This window comes from Sinocyclocheilus grahami, unplaced genomic scaffold (genome assembly GCF_001515645.1).
Source record: "Sinocyclocheilus grahami isolate Dianchi unplaced genomic scaffold, SAMN03320097.WGS_v1.1 scaffold591.1, whole genome shotgun sequence".
NCBI classification, from domain to species: domain Eukaryota; kingdom Metazoa; phylum Chordata; class Actinopteri; order Cypriniformes; family Cyprinidae; genus Sinocyclocheilus; species Sinocyclocheilus grahami.
Genome location: NW_015505770.1, coordinates 309,110 through 331,751, shown reverse-complemented (window position 1 = coordinate 331,751; position 22,642 = coordinate 309,110). Strand labels below are relative to the sequence as shown.

The following is a 22,642-nucleotide window of genomic DNA, read 5'->3' as shown; positions in this document are numbered from 1 at the left end:
CAAAAACAAAGAAAGAGATCATTTCTGCATATTTACACTTTAAACATGATGATCCATCAGGACCTAGGCGCACTTTTTAAGGCTTTTCTGTATGTAGAATACTTTCCCTCCATGGAATACAAAATACCTCTAGTTTTGTTTTCTTCCAGCTGTGCTCCATTTTCCAGGCTGCTCTCTTTAGGGCGCGAGTGTGCACGTTATCCCACAATGTCGAACAGTTTTCCTCAATCTTCTTTAAAACCCTCATCAATGACCCGAAGGCCAAAAATTACACAAATTTTATTTTTGGTCCAGAAAGCTTATATTGGTCCATTTTTATAAAAGAATATTTAAATTTTTTATGTAGCTTTTTTCTTATTATTTTTTGGTGATTTTTATTTTATTCACATTAAATTCTGGATATTTGTATGAAAATTAGCATATTATTATAGATATTTTCACACAAAAAAAACAAAAACAAAGAAAGAGATCATTTCTGCATATTTACACTTTAAACATGATGATCCATCAGGACCTAGGGCACTGATTGTCTCTGATGCCATCTGGTGGGGAAAAATGACATACAATTGATTACATTTTATGATTACAGCCGCTAGAGGGGTCTATTGAATCCTATGGAGATTCTTAAATGAGCCAAACAAGAGAAATCTTTAAAACTACACCAACTTGAGGCTTCATTAAGCTTTCAGATATATATCAAAACATTAAAAATATATATATTTTGTAAAACAAATATAAATTAACTTGATACTGAATTTTAATCCAAACACATGCATATTCATACAGTTTCATAAATATGTAATATTATGATATAAACTCATTGGTCTCCACCCCATCACTCACATTTAACTGTTAAGTCAAAAAAAAAATATATCAAAATGACAGTCATTTCCCAGTAGAAACATCATAAATGCTATAATGTGTTTCAATGGGAGTGTGTGTGTGTGTGTGTGTGCCTGTGTGTGTGGGTATGTGAGTTTTTTGTGCATTGGGGACATTCTGCAGTCTCAGCCCTTTGTTTGTGCATCTTTTCTGGATTGTCTCAGATTTTATATAGTAAAAAAAAAAAATGCTGGGTTTTTTTCGGACATTCCATTCATTCCTATGGCCGGGTCAAAATAAATGTAATACTTGTGGGTGTAATACTTTTTTTATTACACCTACATAGAATCCTCGAATCGACTCTTTTTTTGTGTGTGCGCCATGCTCAAGTGTGACAAAAGTTAAAAAAATCCACAGTTTTTTGGTAAATTCCATGCTTTTCCAGTGGCGGGTCAAAATGACCCACGAGGGACACTTTTGATACTTTTTTTTTATAGCACCCACTTAAACTGCTCGAATTCCCTCGAATTGTTATTCATGTATTCCCAGTTCAAGTGTGACAAATGTAACAAAGTCTCATACCATAATGATCAACGCTCGATTTTTAAAAAATCCTTACAAATGAGTTTTGGGTCAAAATGACCCGAGGGACGGATGAGGGTTAAAACTGCAAAAACTATACTGAAAAGTGTCTATGGATATTTTATTAATCAATATCTTGTGTGTATATTAATGTTATTTGTTTCTGTGCCTCCTTCCTTATTCAAGAAGAAAGATGACAGTTCAAGCTGAATGAGAAAAGACAACAATGATATAGCCTTTAGGAATCATTCATTAAATGCCAAACATTTCTTCAGTGACCACAAAAAAAAATAAAAATCAAGAGAACATGACGATGATACATTAAGTATTATTTTTCAAATAATAGCTTATACTAACATAACAAATTGAAACACTGAAACATTGAAATATTTGTTTGTTCATTAATGTCTCATTTACTTAATAATTTCATTTAAGAAGAATAAATAAATAAATAAAAATATTTTAATCTATTATAACTGTTCAATTATAATATATGATTGTATATGACACTGAATATGAAGTAAACACTACAGTATTTGCCTCTGAAGAACAGATTCTCATTTACTTAATAATTTCATTTAAGAAGAATAAATAAATAAAAAAAAATATTTTAATCTATTATAACTGTTCAATTATAATATATGATTGTATATGACACTGAATATGAAGTAAACACTACAGTATTTGCCTCTGAAGAACAGATAGAAGAACCTTGCAAAGCAAAGACATATATGCAGTTGTTCACAGTCCAGAGTTGGAGACAATAATGGATTATGAGGATCCAGATTTGGGCCAACCCCAAAACATATGGTTCATGTTTATATACCCGTTCAATGCTGCCAGGAGTGATTTGTGAGGCATCACAGGAGTGGCCATTGTTTATCTCCTCCACAGCCAGCTTAAAATGGACAGCTTTTAGAAAAAAATACATACTGTATACAACAGTCAATGGATATAATGCATTGGTATACTGTATATTGCATACTTTTCTGCAAACAAAATATGAATAAAAGTCTTAGCCTTGACACTGGTAGCCTCTTTTATTGTGAAGTCTCTTCGAGTCATGAACACTGGCTGATTAATATATGCAATCTGAATAAACAGCTGCTTTAAATAAGAAAATGTAAATCATTATCTTGTTATGATTTACAAGACAAAAAGCAGGAAGATGCTTCTATTACCCTTTGTTTTATGTGTTGGCCATACTCCTTGCATATGACGTCCTCCTGCTAGATATCAAATTAATTGCCATATTTACCCATGGGCCCCAAACACTTGATAATAACAATAATAAGGATGATAATAATAATAATAATAATAATAATAATGTTATATAATAAAACGGTGTCCCATATATGCTGTCCCAGATGTATATGACTTTATTTCTTCAGATGAACACAAACAAAGATTTTTAGAAAACAATAAGCTAACTCTGTGAGGGCATATAATGCAAGTGGATGGGACATATAAAGCTGATGCTTTAAAAATCACACACTGTGAAGATGACGGTAATACATATGACCCCAGTGAATGAATCAATCAATAATGTGATATTGAATCAATCAATAACCCCACCCCCTTTTATTTTTTTATTGTATGGAAAAGAAAAAAGTGTCATGTAAAATGTATGTCTTAGCTAAGGTGAAATTAATCAAACAGGCAAAGAAAAAGCATTTTAGAATGACAAACATCTTTTTGAATTAAATGTGTAAAGGTGGTCTTATGACTGAATGTGAATCAGGTATGCATTACCATTGGGCCAAAGAAGCTTGGTACAAAAACGAATGACAGCAGGAGTAGCAAATGCTATTGGTTTGTCTGTTTCCTTGTAAAAAGTTAAGGCCACCCCTTGATCACAGATTTTATGTATATATACTGTATGTGGTACCCAGCAGGTCCATTTTTCTGTGTCAGTTATGGCACAACTTTATGTAACTCTTCTCACATTTTGGCCTCTGCTGTATATTGGTGTGCAGAGTCAGTCTAAGAGCAAAGATACATGCATCTATCAGGGAGATGAGGATACTTACAGCTTTTACGAGGGCGGAGATGTGGTTTTGGGAGGAATTTTCCCTTTGCATTCTAGCACAATACCATTGGTTTCAACTTTCATGACCAAACCTAAGCTAATCAAGTATAAATTGTGAGTCATGGTTTCATCTTCTGTAAGATGTTGGGTAAAATAATAATAGAATAAGGAATTAATTAAATTAAACAAAAATGATTAATTTGGTTTTATGAATGATTTGATTAATGATTCAATCTGATCTATTTGGTCTTATTTTAGAGCATTTGTTGCATTGTTTTATTGCAGTTATGTAAAGAATAATGTATACAGGTGTGTGTGTGTGTGTCTAAAAAAATCCTTTGCAGCTTTACCCCTCGAGCCCTGAGGTGGATGCAGACAATGATCTTTGCTGTGAGAGAAATAAACCAGCGGCAAGACCTTTTGCCAAACCTATCTCTGGGCTACCACATCAGGGACAGTGGTGATGACATACCTGTATCTGTAAAGAGGTCTCTTCTCCTGGTCAATGGACAGCCAGAGAAGGGCAGTGGACAAAGCTGTGAAGATATACAAAAGCAGCCAAGCCCTGTAATCGTAGGAGAGGCATCATCAGGAGTCTCCATGGCTGTTCTGAGAACTCTAGGCTCCTTCAGAATACCTCTAGTAAAACTTTTAACATTATATCAATTAACAATACTTTTCCTTTGTCTTAATAATGTATATTGCGATCTTGATGCATGTTGTCATGTTATTAGATTTAATTATGGTCAAATATTTACATACAGAAACACACAAAACTATATCTGTGCATCATTTAGCATTTTTTTAAATAAAGTATTATATAAAGTATATATTGATTTGTACCATTGGCAGTGTTATTACAGTGATACCTGGTTGATTGTATTGCTATTCTTACTAAAATATTGCGTTTTCATATTTTAGGTGAGCTACTTTGCATCCTGTTCATGTCTCAGTAACAAGAAAGACTTTCCAGCATTCATGCGAACAATGCCAAGTGATCTATTTCAGATTAAAGCTTTGGTAAAACTTGTTCATTATTTTCAATGGACATGGGTCGGGGTGATCGGTGTGGATACAGACTATGCTCGGTTTGCCATCCAGCTCTTCTTGAAAGAGTCAGAAAGATTTAATATTTGTCCTGCTTATGTCCACCTTTATCCTGTTGCACTCACGCAAGATGCAGTGGAGGAACTTGTGAACATTTTAAAATCTTCTTCTGCCACAGTCATAATAAATTTCTCTGTGGATTCATATCTGCATGGCGTCCTGAAAGAGTGCAGACGGCAAAATGTTACTCATCTTCAGTGGATTGCCAGTGAGGCCTGGGTCACTTCAAAAGTCCTCTGGGATGATTTTGGTGATTTGTTGAAAGGAACATTAGGATTTGCCATACGGAGAGCTGCTATCCCACATCTTGGTAATTACCTCAGAAGAGTAAGTGTTTCTGTTGTTCAAACATCCAATTTTCTCTCTGAGTTTTGGGAAGAGACTTTCCATTGCCGGCTGAATGGGTCCGTAAATACTCATGTACATGGAGAAGAGGCACAGAACTGGCCACCCTGCAATGGCAGTGAGAGTCTGGACGATGTGTACACTCTTTATGCTGATGTGTCACAACTCAGAGTCTCCTACAATGTTTATAAGGCTGTGTATCTCATAGCACATGCACTACATGACATGAGCAAATGTGAACCAGGAAAAGGCCCCTTTCAGAATGGGACATGTGGGAGTCTGTATCCAGTTCTGTCATGGCAGGTGTGTGTTACTCAATTTTACATTCACTGCCTATATGTACATACATGTATTTTAATGGGTTTGCTTTACTTTGCATTATCTTGTCTCCCTAACTTCATCTAAGCTCTTGTACTACATGAAACGAACACATTTCACAACATTGGGGGAAGAGGTCCGATTTGATGATAATGGTGATCCCATTGCATCCTATGACCTGATGAACTGGCAAAGAGGGTCTGATGGCTCCTTTCAGCTAGTGAGGGTGGGATTCTATGATGCCTCCCTTGAAGACAACAAAGACCTAGTAATAAACGAGCCAGTAATTATGTGGCACAGAAGAGAGAAGGTGTGTGCCACTACACCTGTAACAAGATATTACTTTCTTTGTTTGCTTTTCCTTCAGCTCAACTTAATGTTTATAGCTGAAGTAAGAATCCAGTGTTATAATTTTAAACGACAATTCACTCTTGCTTTTATTTTATACTAAATATTGAAATATATTTATACATTATATTTATACATATATTGTATTTTTTAACTGTTTTTATAGATGATCCAGCAACGTTTTAGGTTTTCACATTTGCCAGTTAAACTGACAAATGCTATACATAGCATGATTATCTGTTGGATATTTCTCTATGCAAGGAAATTATTTATTGATATGAACTCTCATTGAGTTCAGACTATGTAGTGTTTTTTACTGCTTTTTTCTGCTGTGGTCATTAGGCACCAGAATCATTGTGCAGTCAAAGCTGTCTGCCAGGCTCCAGGAAGGCCAGGAAAAAAGGAAAGCCTGTCTGCTGTTTTGACTGTATACCATGTGCTGAAGGAGAGATTAGTAATCAAACAGGTGTGATCCTCATGGCTCCTCAATTAATGGTATTTTGAGAAGAAAGGAATGAAAAACTAGTGTTTTATGCTCCACTTTCCCCCCAATTTTTCCACAGACTCAATTGATTGTCTGACATGTTCAAGGGAAACATGGCCAAACCAAGCCCAAGACCAGTGCATCCCCAAAACTTTAGAGTTTTTGTCCTTTCAGGAGCCCTTGGGAAAAATACTATGGGCATTTTCAGCATTTGGAGCCTGTGCAGCATTAGCAGTGCTTGTTGTGTTTATATTGTACAGAAAGACTCCAGTCATACGAGGAAACAATATGGAGTTAAGTTTCCTTCTCCTCCTGTTCCTTTGTGCATGCTTTCTGATTGGCCTAACCTTTTTAGGGAAGCCCACTGACTGGTTATGTCGGATTCGTTATCCAGCATTTGGAATCAGCTTTACACTCTGTATTTCATGCATCTTGGCAAAAACTGTAGTAGTTTTAATGGCTTTCAGGGCCACCCTCCCTGGCAGTAATGTCATGAAGTGGTTTGGCCCTGCTAAACAAAGATCAAGTGTAATCTTGTGCACTTTTGTGCAAGCACTTATTTGCATTATATGGTTATCAACTAATCCTCCTGTTGCATCAAATAACACTAAGTTCATGAGTGCAACTATGACTGTTGAATGTACTGTGGGATCTGAAATTGGGTTTTGGTGTGTGCTTGGATATATTGGTTTCCTATCTTCCTTGTGTTTCGTATTGGCATTTTTGGCCAGGAAACTACCAGACAACTTTAATGAGGCTAAATTCATCACATTCAGCATGCTTATATTTTTTGCTGTGTGGATAACCTTCATTCCAGTTTATGTGAGCTCTCGTGGAAAGTATATGGTTGCTGTCCATGTCTTTGCTATTCTAGCTTCTGCATTTAGTCTCTTGTTGTGTATATTTGCTCCTAAATGTTATATTGTACTTTTGAAACCCGAGAGAAATGACAAAAAGCATATGATGAAGTAATAGTACTCAAATAAAACCAATTAAGAGACAAACCCTTCATAAATAAAGATACAATAAAACAATTTCATGACTTTATAAATTGCCTGGTTTTTATAACATTTTTAATTGCACTTTGCTGTTGTTATTACTATAATTATCATTCCAAATGACAGATTTGATATAACTGCCCTAGAAAGCTGTTCCAGAAAATTGGAAACTGGGAAACCTCATTCTCCCACAGTTTGTGAAAGTCAGTCATAATGGTAATAATGAGAAGACACCAGACAAATTATTAGTGGTTGTTTCCCAAAATGCATACTAAATACTACGTATTGAGGATTAAGGAACAACATACAATTTTAGTACAAGATATGGTTGTTGATGTGAAATCTACCATTTCAAATGCAGTTGCGGCAACAACCAGGCCCTGCTGCTGCTGCAAGAAGAGTAAATTTCATAAATTAAGTTTGAAGTTGGCTTGAAAAAGCCTTTTGTGAAAGTTTGAAGAAGTTGTAATAACTTGAATTTTGGAAGTTTAGATAGATAAATTAGCTATATGTAGATAACATGTTGTTAGCTTTTTTTAACATTGTTAGTATGTTGCTAGCATGTTAGCATGGTTATCATATTGGTAGCATGTTGATAGAATGTTTCTAGCATGATTAGCATGTTGTTAGCTTGATTATCATGTTGCTAGCATTGTTTTCACATGATTAGCATGTTGATTAACATGTCGTTAGTATAATTAGCATGTTGTTAACCTGTCTCAACATGATTAGCATGTTACTAGTATGTTGTTAGTATGATTAGCAAGTTACTAGCATGTTTCTAGCATGATTAGCATGTTATTAACATGTTGTTAACATAATTAGCAAGTTACTAGCATGTTGTTAACGTTTCTAGCATGATTAACATATTAATATCACATTGTTAACATGATAACCTGTTTCTAGCATGTTGTTAACACGACTAATATGTTATTAACATGTTCTGAGAATGATTAACATGTTGCTAGTATGTCTTTAACATGTGTTTAATATGAGTAACATGTTTTTAACAAAATGTAACATATTGCTAACATGGGGGGGGGTAGGTCAGGTCAGGTAAAAAACTGATAAAACCAAGTAAACCCAGCTACATCCAGCTGATTTAGCAAAACGCCAGCAAAAAAAAAAATTTAGTTGAAAAAAAAGTGATTTAGTCACAAAAACAGCTTAAACCCAGCAGATTCAGTAAAAACCAGCTAGAAACCAGTTAAAACCAGCTACATCCAGCTGATTTAGCAAAACGCCAGCAAAAAAAAAAAAAAAACATTAAAACTAGCCTAGGCTAGCTGTCTGGTCTTAGCTGGTTTAAGATGAAAGTAGCTGGTTTAACCCTTTAACCCACAGAGTGCTTGTCATATTATCACAACTATTTAGTGTTTTCAATCATATAATGCTTATTTTAGGTTTCAGACATCTAAATACACATAACTACAAGCAAAACAATACATTTATAGTTTGTAAAATACACACCAATGTCTATGGAAGTGGCAATAATAATCAGCTAGAAACCAGTTAAAACCAGCTACATCCAGCTGATTTAGCAAAACGCCAGCAAAAAAAAAAAAAAAAAACATTAAAACTAGCCTAGGCTAGCTGTCTGGTCTTAGCTGGTTTAAGCTGAAAGTAGCTGGTTTAACCCTTTAACCCACAGAGTGCTTGTCATATTATCACAACTATTTAGTGTTTTCAATCATATAATGCTTATTTTAGGTTTCAGACATCTAAATACACATAACTACAAGCAAAACAATACATTTATAGTTTGTAAAATACACACCGATGTCTATGGAAGTGGCAATAATAATCAATTCAATTATAATTTGATGACATGTTTTATTGATATCATATACACATTGTGTAGGTGACTATAAAGTTTAGTCTACTCTTCTCCAAGTTCACCGGAAACTTACTTTAATGTCTTTCGGGAGGAGGGAATGAATTTAAGTGTTGTAAATCCCACAGCTCAGATTCATTGTGAACTAAAATGGTGGAGCCCATCACCCGCTATAGATCAACTAACATGGCCATTATAAAGGTGATTAAACTACTAAATACATTTACTTACACGTATTTGAGAATCAGAATATCAGATATTTCATAATATTGTGAACACGTTAGTGAATGTTTTGAATAAAAAATAAAAAAACTTAATAAAAGTGATACATGTTGTCACCTTGGAATTATAAGGTTCTGTCTGCGTTCTGAGCAGTTTTGAGACATCGAGCTTCAAAGTTTTTGCATTCCATATAGAAAAAATTATATTGCAATAATAATCAATTCAATTATAATTTGATGACATGTTTTATTGATATCATATACACATTGTGTAGGTGACTATAAAGTTTAGTCTACTCTTCTCCAAGTTCACCGGCCGGAAACTTACTTTAATGTCTTTCGGGAGGAGGGAATGAATTTAAGTGTTGTAAATCCCACAGCTCAGATTCATTGTGAACTAAAATGGTGGAGCCCATCACCCGCTATAGATCAACTAACATGGCCATTATAAAGGTGATTAAACTACTAAATACATTTACTTACACGTATTTGAGAATCAGAATATCAGATATTTCATAATATTGTGAACACGTTAGTGAATGTTTTGAATAAAAAAGAAAAAAACTTAATAAAAGTGATACATGTTGTCACCTTGGAATTATAAGGTTCTGTCTGCGTTCTGAGCAGTTTTGAGATATCAAGCTTCAAAGTTTTTGCATTCCATATAGAAAAAATTATATGGGGAACAAGTTTCTTTAAAACATGAAAATGACAGGGACCCTAAATGCATTCTAAATGTACAATATCAAAATCCTCTCAAATTTGTAAATGGGGATTTCTGGAATGGGTCAAATGCAGATAGAACCTTCTAAAAAACAAAAACATTTCGCTTGGAATTATAAGGTTCTATCTTGCAAAAAAATTTACTGAAGCATTAATTTTCAAGAAACAAACAGTTTACTTATAATTTGTTTTAAAACATAAAATTAGTGTTGTAACAATGTGTTGACATGCATGAGAAAGTTAAATGTAATGGTTTTTATGACATTTAGGGGAGAGCGGGGCACAAAGTAACACTTTTTGGTTTTGGCCAAATAATGAACAAAGTAATAGGGTTAGACAAACCATAATTTTATACAAACAACATACAAGCCTCTCCTACAAATGAGCACTGTTTGTATGTTCGTCAGACCTACCGTTATTGTGCAGTATCGCCAAAAGTAAAATGTTACTACTTACCCCGCGGGTGGGGCTAGTTGTAACAGACAGAGGGTTAGTTGTAACACTTGCTGGAAGAGTCAGATTTCACAAAATCAATTGAAATTCTGTTTAAATTGTAGTATATTTCCTCATAGTACTCAACTCTACATTTTTTATTCTACATAGCACAGTATGTCCATTTATTAATCTATTAAAACAATACTCTTGAGTGTAGACAAATGGATTTATTTGCAAAATTAGCAAACTGGTTCAATAAAAAAAAATTACCATAGTAGATAAATAAATTAAAAACATGTCACTCTTAACATTTATCAAGACATTTCAACCTCTTCAACTGTGTGATTTAAGGGAGATTAAACATTAACTTATGTCAAGCTTTCTTTTTAAACTTTAAAAACAGACCTGTATATAGGCTTAGGTTTCAACTTAATGAACCGATAGGCTAACATTTCAAAATCATTTAACTTTTTTTTTTCACATTTAAACATTTGATACTGTTTGCATAAGTGTTTTCAAGTTAAATATAAAAAATGTAAGACATCTTTTCACTCCGTTTCTGTAGGTATGTATAAACTTTTCAGTGTTCAGTGTTATTAAACAAATTATAAATCTAACAAATGAACAAATTGTTCATCTCACAGTAAGTGGAAACATTTTCAACATACCACTGCATGCACAATGTGTAGAAACTACTCATTACTACAATGTACTCTTCATCACACACACGATAAACAATGTTCATGTCCTTTGGTGCATAATTTGTGTGCCCACCCATCACAAAAAACACATTTAACCCATTTCTCTCCAGGTGCAGAGGATGTAAAATCCTCACCACGCACAAGACAGTTCTCCGAGTTACTTGCTTTACTTTGCTTTTTCACACCAAGGCTTCTTTTCTTTTGAGACGTTTTTTTGCTCTTTTTTATCTCTTCCTCTGCTATGACTGGAGTGTCTGTGAGGAAAGTACTTGTTGCCCTCTTTCGGGGCTTGGCAACTGCTTTTCTTGGAGGAGCCTTAGGGAAGGGCCTGACTAAAGCAGGATTGAATTCAGGAACAGAGGAGCCCTGGTGTAGAGCGGACTGGTGAAGAACGGGGGAGCCCTGGTGGAGAGCGGAGGAGGAGTCCTGGTGGAGAGCGGAGGAGGAGTCCTGGTGGAGTGTGGCAGAACCTGCAGAGGATGTAGTTGGCTCTGGTCTGTCGGTTGCATATGCAGGAGCAAAGTCATTTTCTCCAAACACATCAGTGCTGTAGGGCCAGATGCCAGTGCACCTAGATAGATAGACAGATAATTTATTCATCCTGGAGCACATTAAGGATTTTTTTCTCTAATAGATAGGTACCTGAAACCTGACATGATGTTCTCAGGCGTTGCTGCCTGTGGCAACGCTTTTGCAACAATCCCAGGGAGGTCGTATATTGTGGCGTTCTGGCCAGGGTTCATCCAGTGGTCCAGGTGCGTGTTGACCCTCCCTTTGAAAGAGCGCAAAACTGTTCTGTCCAGGGGACAGAGCTTATGAGTGCAGTGTGGTGGAAAAGTAAGTAGAACGATGCCCTGTTCCCTACAGAAATCCATGGCTGGGACAGACAGGTGGGACAATTGATTGTCCAGTAAGAGAAGTACCTTGGAGTCCCGTGAGGGCTTCGTATGGTTGGCAAAGTGGAGGAGGAACTGCAAAAAATTCCTCTGCCTGCATCCAACCAGACCCATTTGCTGCTTCAGCTGATGCAGGTGGCCCTTCATGGATGAAGTGAGAGTAAAATCGTTTGCGGGGGAAAAACAAAAAATGGAGGGATCGAATTCCCCAGGGCATTAATGGCCACGGCAACGGTCACTAGCTTACCCCATATGCAGGAGCAAAGTCATTTTCTACAAACACATCAGGGCTGTAGGGCCAGATGCCAGTGCACCTAGATAGATAGACAGATAATTTATTCATCCTGGAGCACATTAAGGATTTTTTTCTCTAATAGATAGGTACCTGAAACCTGACATGATGTTCTCAGGCGTTGCTGCCTGTGGCAACGCTTTTGCAACAATCCCAGGGAGGTCGTATATTGTGGCGTTCTGGCCAGGGTTCATCCAGTGGTCCAGGTGCGTGTTGACCCTCCCTTTGAAAGAGCGCAAAACTGTTCTGTCCAGGGGACAGAGCTTATGAGTGCAGTGTGGTGGAAAAGTAAGTAGAACGATGCCCTGTTCCCTACAGAAATCCATGGCTGGGACAGACAGGTGGGACAATTGATTGTCCAGTAAGAGAAGTACCTTGGAGTCCCGTGAGGGCTTCGTATGGTTGGCAAAGTGGAGGAGGAACTGCAAAAAATTCCTCTGCCTGCATCCAACCAGACCCATTTGCTGCTTCAGCTGATGCAGGTGGCCCTTCATGGATGAAGTGAGAGTAAAATCGTTTGCGGGGGAAAAACAAAAAATGGAGGGATCGAATTCCCCAGGGCATTAATGGCCACGGCAACGGTCACTAGCTTACCCCTTTCTCCAGAGGTCATTGCTCCAATCTGGCGTATTCCTTTTGTGGCTATTATCTTCTCTGGGGCCTGCACTGAGGTCACACCAGTTTCATCCATGTTCCATATATAATTTGGGGTAAAATTGTGCATATTGTAGACAAGTGTGTAAATTGTTGAAAAAAATTCCCACAGTGCGAGCATTAAAACTAGCGGCTCTCGCCACACTGGTGGACTGTGGTTCCCTGATCGAAAGAGACCGGTTCCTTTTGAGGAAAGCAGTGAACCAGTCTTTGCCCACCATTTGCGTTTTAGACCAGGATTCTGGGAATGTGCAGTGGAACTGGACAGCACATTGGAATGCAAGTTCTGACCTGAAAAACAGGAACATAAAAAAAATAATAATGCCAATTAGATTAATTGCTTTTACATACATCACACAAGGCATCCTAAAATTGCTTAATTGTGTATATACTGTATACACACTACCAGTAAAAAGTGAAAATTTAGTTTTGATAATGGGAATAAATTATATTTAAAAAATATATATTATATATATTACAATAAGCTATTTTAAATAGTAAAAATATTTCACAATTTTCTTGTATTTTGGATCAATTACATGTAGGCTTGGCGAGCAGAAGAGAATTCTTTAAAAACAAATAAAAAAATATTTTGGTACTGGTAGTGTATATACAGTGGGTACGGAAAGTATTCAGACCCCCTTACATTTTTCACTCTTTGTTATATTGCAGCCATTTGCTAAAATCATTTAAGTTAATTTTTTTTCCTCAATGTACACACAGCACCCCATATTGACAGAAAAACACAGAATTGTTGACATTTTTGCAGATTTATTAAAAAAGAAAAACTGAAATATCACATGGTCCTAAGTATTCAGTTTTACCGAGGAATTTATCAATTAATTCTTTAAAAATCCTACAATGTGATTTTCTGGATTTTTTTTTCTCCTTTTTTCTCTCATAGTTGAGGTATACCTATGATGAAAATTACAGGCCTCTCTCATCTTTTTAAGTGGGAGAACTTGCACAATTGGTGGCTGACTAAATACTTTTTTGCCCCACTGTATGTGTGTGTAGGCCTATTCACACATTAATTCATGTTAAGCATTCAAACAAACTGACCTACCATTTATAACAGAAACAGGCACTTGAATGTATGAAGAGAGCAATAATTCTTCTTATCTTATTCTTATTTCCCAACTTATCCTAGCTTAACCAGCTTACCTCCTTGGGGCTCAGCCCATAACATATTGCTGCCGCATGGGTCAAATAAGCAACAAGCTGCTCCTCTTGCTCTGATGTGAAGACCTTTCTGTTTGGCCAGTAGCCCACTGGAGGTAGTGGTGAATTTTTACCCTGATGCTGCTCCTGCAGTTTTCTCATATTTTAAATGAATATTTTTTTTCTTGTTCATGGTAAGCATAAAAGGCAGTGCTAAATATTTTTTCCAGTGCAGATGTTAAATTTAGGCAGGAATATGGTGGGTAATTTAACACATTATTGCAGGAACCATTTTTTTAAACAAGTTTTAAGTTTCCTTTTGTTTAGACAGAAAGCAGCTACTGTAATACATCTGACCAGGACTTTATTCCACAGAAAGTGTAACAGGTAACATGGCTTTCTCTATAGACATCAGTATGGCTGAAATAACATGCTAACGTTTATTGTTGTAATTAAGACCCAATCAATTAAATTGTTGACTTTTTTACTTTTAAGGCTTAATATTGTAAAATAAAAAAAATTAAAAAAACTGCAAGAAAACAGACAATGAGCACGTTTACATGCACACCAGTAAGCTGATATCTCACAAATATCAGCTTATTAAAATAACCAGTTTTCCCCGTTTACATGCACATCAGTAACCTGACAACGCAAATAAGATGCGTTTACATGACTTCATTAATAATCAGGTTATTTCCCTGTAGTGACGTCAAAATATAATAATTTGCATATCTGACTCAGAGTATTCCATACATTTGTCAGTTGTGATCTTAAATTAAGCTTGCAACATGTCAACTTGCAACATGTCGGGAAACTTACAGCTCATATATTAACCTCTCATGCAGTTATAAACGCAGCATTGAGACTGAAAAGTATTTATATCGTTTTTTACCTCTGATTCACCGCAATGTCCGAACTGCCACCTATCTCTCAAATTGGCCATTGACACTCCATCTACAATCTCAGTTCGGAGTGTTAATGGTCCATTTGAGAGATAGGTGTCGGTAATGCACTTATAAGTCTGCGATCTGCCGTAAAGCAAGAAGACGCGAACGCGCTCAGGACGTGCTCTGGACAGTTCAGATATTGCAGTAAATGAGGTAAAAAACGATATAAATACTGTTCAGTTTCTTGCACAGAACCTCTCATGCAGTTATAAACGCAGCATTGAGACTGAAAAGTATTTATATCGTTTTTTACCTCTGATTCACCGCAATGTCCGAACTGCCACCTATCTCTCAAATTGGCCATTGACACTCCATCTACAATCTCAGTTCGGAGTGTTAATGGTCCATTTGAGAGATAGGTGTCGGTAATGCACTTATAAGTCTGCGATCTGCCGTAAAGCAAGAAGAAGACGCGAACGCGCTCAGGACGTGCTCTGGACAGTTCAGACATTGCAGTAAATGAGGTAAAAAACGATATAAATACTGTTCAGTTTCTTGCACAGACCAATCGTTTCGTGTCTTTACACATCAATGTATCGTCACGAGCCGCAGGGTTTAATTTGGTTTGTTTGTGTATGTTTTTTTTTTATTCTCAAAGCCGTGATTCCCATACACTTCCATTATATGACTGACAGACTGCAACGGTTTGAGTTAAAGATCTTCGTTTGTGTTCTACTGAAGAAACAAAGTCACCTACATCTTGGATGCCCAGGGGGTAAGCAGATAAACAGGTTTCTAATAAACATTGCGTTGTGTGAAATTATTTAGTCTTCTCTTCACTGATTTAGCATTTTTCTGCGCTCTCTTCCGCTATCGTGCCGCAGTCCAGTGACATGACAAAGAAAGCTGATCCTGATTGGTCCTCGTGTGTGCATTCAAAGTGTTAGATAGAACCAAGTTAGAGTTCGACTTTGTAGATAGAACCTTTTTGTTTTCTAAAAAAAAAGTCCCAAAATGTACACAACTTAAAAAAAGAAACATCACAAAGTAAATAAGTTGTCGCAGAATATGAATGTGAATAACTCAATTTTGACAAAATGTCAGATAGAACCTTATAATTCCAAGGTGACTATGTGTCATACAGCGCTATTGTGGCTGCGGTGTCACGTGACAAACTTGACACGACTTCATGAAAACAGTAAAGCGAAACATTCTAAAATAACGGTCGCCTAAAAAAAACTCACAGGGGGCTCAGCTAGTATATTTTAAACTCACTTGCGAAAAGGTTAAGCTTGGTAGGTCTTTTAGCAGGTCTCCCAACTTGACCAGTGAAGACCAGCCCGAAAATCTAAAAAGTGGCCTGAAAAGATAAAACCACTTTAAAACCAGCCTGGGAGACCAGCCAAAGTAGCCAACCAGCTTAGACTGGTTTTAGCTGTTGTTTTCAGTAGGGAGTTGTTAAGCTTTGCTATAGCAACAGACAGCTTAAATACACCATAAGTCTCATTATATAAAAGTTTTAACCCCCTCAATGAAAGTCTATAGGATTTGGGGTGGTTTGATATTCTGGTTTTCGAAAACCGTAAGTCGGATCAGTTAGAAAAGATACATGTATAGCAATTAACTTCAGAATAGTCTGAAGGTCTGGGCCAAGTTTGGTGGTTGTAGTTTTAAAGCTCTAGGGGGAGATACAGTCTAAATTTTGGCTCAGAAGTAGAAGTTTATATAGTAGATCAGCAATAGTGGATCCAAGTGCAGGCTTTATTCCAAAGAGTGGTCAAAACAGGCAGGGTCAAACAACAGCAAACAGTATTTGACAGTATTAGGACCGTCAAAATGGCTGAAAAATTATATTCGAATTTAAAATGTATCATTTCAGTTAGGGTGAATAAAAGCTTTTGGCTTCTCTCCTGAGGTCACAAGAGGGTTGAACAGTTGCTTAAACAACTATAAACAAAACACATCATGCATGTATGCATAGTTCGGCCCTAATACAAAGGGCCGAAAGCCAATCACACGGAGTACACTTTTCATTTAAAAATATAAGTTGCAGTGGGATGGGGGAAAACCCCACCATAAAGTCTCGAGATATGTTTTTTTTTTTTCAAAGTTAGTTGCATTAATTTTACATGGCTTTCTAAACATGCGGCTCTTTTGTGCGAGACATGAGTGCAACGGTGATAGATGCATGTCACAGAACGAAATATGCATTCTGTGTGAATGGCTTGGTTTCAGTTTTGATGTAAACAAGATCTTCTCCGCATTGATGTTTTCTTTTTCTGCAATATTAAAAAACTGCAAGAAAACAGACAATGAGCACGTTTACATGCACACCAGTAAGCTGATATCTCACAAATATCAGCTTATTAAAATAACCAGTTTTCCCCGTTTACATGCACATCAGTAACCTGACAACGCAAATAAGATGCGTTTACATGACTTCATTAATAATCAGGTTATTTCCCTGTAGTGACGTCAAAATATAATCATTTGCATATCTGACTCAGAGTATTCCATACATTTGTCAGTTGTGATCTTAAATTAAGCTTGCAACATGTCAACTTGCAACATGTCGGGAAACTTACAGCTCATATATTAACCTCTCATGCAGTTATAAACGCAGCATTGAGACTGAAAAGTATTTATATCGTTTTTTACCTCTGATTCACCGCAATGTCCGAACTGCCACCTATCTCTCAAATTGGCCATTGACACTCCATCTACAATCTCAGTTCGGAGTGTTAATGGTCCATTTGAGAGATAGGTGTCGGTAATGCACTTATAAGTCTGCGATCTGCCGTAAAGCAAGAAGACGCGAACGCGCTCAGGACGTGCTCTGGACAGTTCAGACATTGCAGTAAATGAGGTAAAAAACGATATAAATACTGTTCAGTTTCTTGCACAGACCAATCGTTTCGTGTCTTTACACATCAATGTATCGTCACGAGCCGCAGGGTTTAATTTGGTTTGTTTGTGTATGTTTTTTTTTTATTCTCAAAGCCGTGATTCCCATACACTTCCATTATATGACTGACAGACTGCAACGGTTTGAGTTAAAGATCTTCGTTTGTGTTCTACTGAAGAAACAAAGTCACCTACATCTTGGATGCCCAGGGGGTAAGCAGATAAACAGGTTTCTAATAAACATTGCGTTGTGTGAAATTATTTAGTCTTCTCTTCACTGATTTAGCATTTTTCTGCGCTCTCTTCCGCTATCGTGCCGCAGTCCAGTGACATGACAAAGAAAGCTGATCCTGATTGGTCCTCGTGTGTGCATTCAAAGTGTTAGATAGAACCAAGTTAGAGTTCGACTTTGTAGATAGAACCTTTTTGTTTTCTAAAAAAAAAGTCCCAAAATGTACACAACTTAAAAAAAGAAACATCACAAAGTAAATAAGTTGTCGCAGAATATGAATGTGAATAACTCAATTTTGACAAAATGTCAGATAGAACCTTATAATTCCAAGGTGACTATGTGTCATACAGCACCATTGTGGCTGCGGTGTCACGTGACAAACTTGACGCGACTTCATGAAAACAGTAAAGCGAAACATTCTAAAATAACGGTCGCCTAAAAAAAAACTCACAGGGGGCTCAGCTAGTATATTTTAAACTCACTTGCGAAAAGGTTAAGCTTGGTAGGTCTTTTAGCAGGTCTCCCAACTTGACCAGTGAAGACCAGCCCGAAAATCTAAAAAGTGGCCTGAAAAGATAAAACCACTTTAAAACCAGCCTGGGAGACCAGCCAAAGTAGCCAACCAGCTTAGACTGGTTTTAGCTGTTGTTTTCAGTAGGGAGTTGTTAAGCTTTGCTATAGCAACAGACAGCTTAAATACACCATAAGTCTCATTATATAAAAGTTTTAACCCCCTCAATGAAAGTCTATAGGATTTGGGGTGGTTTGATATTCTGGTTTTCGAAAACCGTAAGTCGGATCAGTTAGAAAAGATACATGTATAGCAATTAACTTCAGAATAGTCTGAAGGTCTGGGCCAAGTTTGGTGGTTGTAGTTTTAAAGCTCTAGGGGGAGATACAGTCTAAATTTTGGCTCAGAAGTAGAAGTTTATATAGTAGATCAGCAATAGTGGATCCAAGTGCAGGCTTTATTCCAAAGAGTGGTCAAAACAGGCAGGGTCAAACAACAGCAAACAGTATTTGACAGTATTAGGACCGTCAAAATGGCTGAAAAATTATATTCGAATTTAAAATGTATCATTTCAGTTAGGGTGAATAAAAGCTTTTGGCTTCTCTCCTGAGGTCACAAGAGGGTTGAACAGTTGCTTAAACAACTATAAACAAAACACATCATGCATGTATGCATAGTTCGGCCCTAATACAAAGGGCCGAAAGCCAATCACACGGAGTACACTTTTCATTTAAAAATATAAGTTGCAGTGGGATGGGGGAAAACCCCACCATAAAGTCTCGAGATATGTTTTTTTTTTTTCAAAGTTAGTTGCATTAATTTTACATGGCTTTCTAAACATGCGGCTCTTTTGTGCGAGACATGAGTGCAACGGTGATAGATGCATGTCACAGAACGAAATATGCATTCTGTGTGAATGGCTTGGTTTCAGTTTTGATGTAAACAAGATCTTCTCCGCATTGATGTTTTCTTTTTCTGCAATATTTTTCATAAACACAGCAGCGCCGTGGTCACGTTGCGCCTACGGTGAGGAGCGAGGAACCAGGAACGAGGAGAACGCTGGAGAATCAGGATACACAGTCTTTATTGACATTTACACCACAGGAATCACACGTAGGACATGGGGATAGACTATCAATACCAGACGGGAAACAAGGGGCAGAAAACACTTTAAATACACTGAAACTAATGGGACACACCTGGGAACAATGGAACAGAATGGGTGTGACACTGTCACACAAGAGACATGTTTTACCTCTATTTATTGCAATGATTTTATGTATAAGAGTTTTACATGTTTTCTTACATCTATTTTATTCCTCTTAACATTTTTAGTGTGTATGTGACTTTAAGAAAAGTATGGTTGGCCTGTCAGGTGACCAGTCAACTGACAGAAAGCAGGAACATCTATGAAGAGAGCAGCATGGCCAACAAACAGGAGCCACTAACAGCTATTATACACACCTGGATTGTGGGGTTTCCTTTCTGTGGACTTACCTTTCCAGATTCACTTGCAGCCAATTGGATTATCACTCATTTTGGATTGTATATACACTGGTGGACACTCACATTGGACTTATCAACACACTGGGATTCTTTGGACTGTTTTAGGGTATGGACAAACAAACTATTCTTTTAACAGCCTGAGTTTACCTGGTTTTATCATGTTGTTTTAAAGTCTTTTATGTGAACATATTTCTGTTTTATGTTATTCTTTCAACACCCACGAAACACTCGCACAGTAAAATCTGACCCCATTTTAAACGTTGTAACCCAGCCTGTTAGGCTGATCGTTACACGGGGAACACCTGGAACAAATGATAACACAATCAGGACAGGAACAGGAAGATAAAATAAGGGCAAGGAAGGCACATAGGGAGCAAAACACAAACAAAGCAAGGAACAGAGTCTGACAGCCGCATCTAGTGGCTTCAACTGGACAGGATAACAAATACATTTTAATGCAACGACACTTACATCGTCATCGCATCTTGTGTGCTACTGATAAGGCTGCCTCCTTAACGCACATCTAAAATTCAAATGCAACGTTTTTGCTTTCGAATGTGGATTTTTATTTTAAATTTGACGAATATTCGAAATTCTAATTTTTTTTGACAGCCCTAGTACATACGGCAGAAATGTACAGACAAATCAATTAAAGACTTAATCAAACAGATGATGAACACTATTAACAGCAATTATTATATGATGCAATCAAACTTATAGCAAAATTTGCTATGTGGGGGAGAGGTCCTTGCCCAGGGCCTGGCTCGCGTCTTCCACTGCGGGTGCACAGCGCCGGAATGAAGGACATCTGGGAAGATCGTGTCCTGGGTGCAGGGGGCCTGTGCAGAGAAGCACACAGAGTAGAGGTGGTGGGAGTGTTAGTATTGCACTGTATACTTACACCGGACTTGTGAGCATCAGCCCGGGATGTTTCCAGCGCGGCTCTCCGCTCTCTCAGGTGGGCCTGCTGGGTTTACCCTGGGTTTCTTTGCATCCTTGCAGACTATTACACGTCTTGCTTTTGGAGTGATCTTTGTTGGTCAACCACTCCTGGGTAGAGTAACAGTAGTCTTGAATTTCCTCCATTTGTACACAATCTGTCTGGCTGTGGATCTGTGGAGTCCAAACTCTTTAGAGATGGCTTTGTAAACTTTTCTAATCTGATGAGCAGCAGCAACTCTTTTTCTGAGGTCCTCAGAGATCTCCTTTGTTTGTGCCATGATACACGTCCACAAATATGATAAATCTTTTATAGATCCCTGTTCTCTAAATAAAGCAGGGAGGGCAATGACACATTATAGTCATCTCAGTGATCAAAAATGCCTCTGAACAGATAAAGACTCATTTCACCTTCAAATCAACAACTAATCCTAGAGATTCACATTCTTTTGCATCTCACACATATGTAATAATAGATCATTTTCCCGAATAAATTAATTACAAAGAAAATATTTTTGTCTTATTTGTTTGATTGGGTTCACTTTGTCTACTTTCAGGACTTGTGCGAAATTGTATTATGTTGTGGGTCATATGAAGAAATATAGAAAATTCTAAAGGATTCACAAACTTTCAAGCAGCACTATATATATATATATATATATGTGTGTGTGTGGTATGTGTCGATTTAAAAGTCTGCACATTTTGTACCTTATTTGTAAATTAAGTTAATCTCCAATACTCCTTCTATTGTTTCATATTTATTCATTGTTATTTTAATGTTACAAAAACAAGTAAAAACCGCCAAATAACATTTACACGTTGTTACGTAATAATACGCAGTATTCAGGAGGTGGGGAGATGAGGGATTCCTCTAAATCATCACAATTAAAAGAACCAAAGACTTAAACTACTTCAGTCTGTGTGCATAGAATTTATTTAATACACGAGTTTCACAATTTGAGTTGAATTACTGAAATAAATGAACTTTTCCACGACATTCTAATTTATTGAGATGCACCTGTATATGAGCTGAATCTGCAGAATGATTTTTTATTGCCAGTAAATAGGAGTAAAATCTCTCACCCGGGTGATGCTACTCCAACAACAGACGATGCAAACTACCAAAAATATTTGTAATATTTTTTAAATATTGCCAAGTAAAACGTTGCAACATTGCAAACAACTAAATCAGAAAAGGACTAAAGCGACACAAGCATAAAGAAAACAAAGGGAACAATGCAATCTTCAGAAAAATGCTCTGAGGACTTTATTGTTTCCTTTGTTTTCCTTATGTTTGTTATTTACATTTTTATATAAATTTATAAACTTTTTTTTAGTGGTGTCAAAATTAGCGCGTTAACACAGGCGATTAATTTTTTTCAGTTTAACACGTTAAAAATATTTAACGCAGGGCTAGGGTTGGCCACCCCACTCACAACTGTTGCTTCTGTCACTTTTTCTCTTGACAAGAAGTGCATTCATTCGGGAGACATTTCAGATGCACGCTCCACTTCGCTTCAGCGCCAGGCACGAGTCAAACGAGTGCAGAAACGGTACTGTTCTCGCAGCACGTGCTCTTCAATTGCACGCATAAAGGCGCCGGCACACACTGTAGCCTGTATCCTTTCATATCAAAGCACAAAATAAACTACATGCATGCAATGTCGTAGTCAGTTAAGTCATGAAGTTACCAAAAAGGCGATTAAAGCTGCC

The 22,642-nt window shown here is 37.0% G+C and overlaps 1 protein-coding gene across 1 annotated transcript; it reads left to right on the top strand.

Moving 5' to 3' along the window:
* The first annotated feature begins 3,320 nt into the window (after positions 1–3,320).
* LOC107557150 (extracellular calcium-sensing receptor-like) lies at positions 3,321–6,055 on the top strand. The gene is made up of 5 exons (XM_016240483.1): positions 3,321–3,547; positions 3,778–4,075; positions 4,355–5,188; positions 5,292–5,513; positions 5,894–6,055. Exons 1-5 carry the CDS (start codon positions 3,321–3,323, stop codon positions 6,053–6,055), a joined length of 1,743 nt encoding a protein of 580 aa, XP_016095969.1.
* The last annotated feature ends 16,587 nt before the right edge of the window (positions 6,056–22,642 follow it).

What these genes read in the sequence shown, in the direction of transcription:
- LOC107557150 (XM_016240483.1), top strand. Translation starts at nt 3,321, where the DNA reads ATGGCACAACTTTATGTAACTCTTCTCACATTTTGGCCTCTGCTGTAT. An exon ending in ATCCAGTTCTGTCATGGCAG is followed by an intron (nt 5,189 to 5,291) that starts GTGTGTGTTACT and finishes ACTTCATCTAAG; the next exon opens with CTCTTGTACTACATGAAACG. An exon ending in TGTGGCACAGAAGAGAGAAG is followed by an intron (nt 5,514 to 5,893) that starts GTGTGTGCCACT and finishes TGTGGTCATTAG; the next exon opens with GCACCAGAATCATTGTGCAG.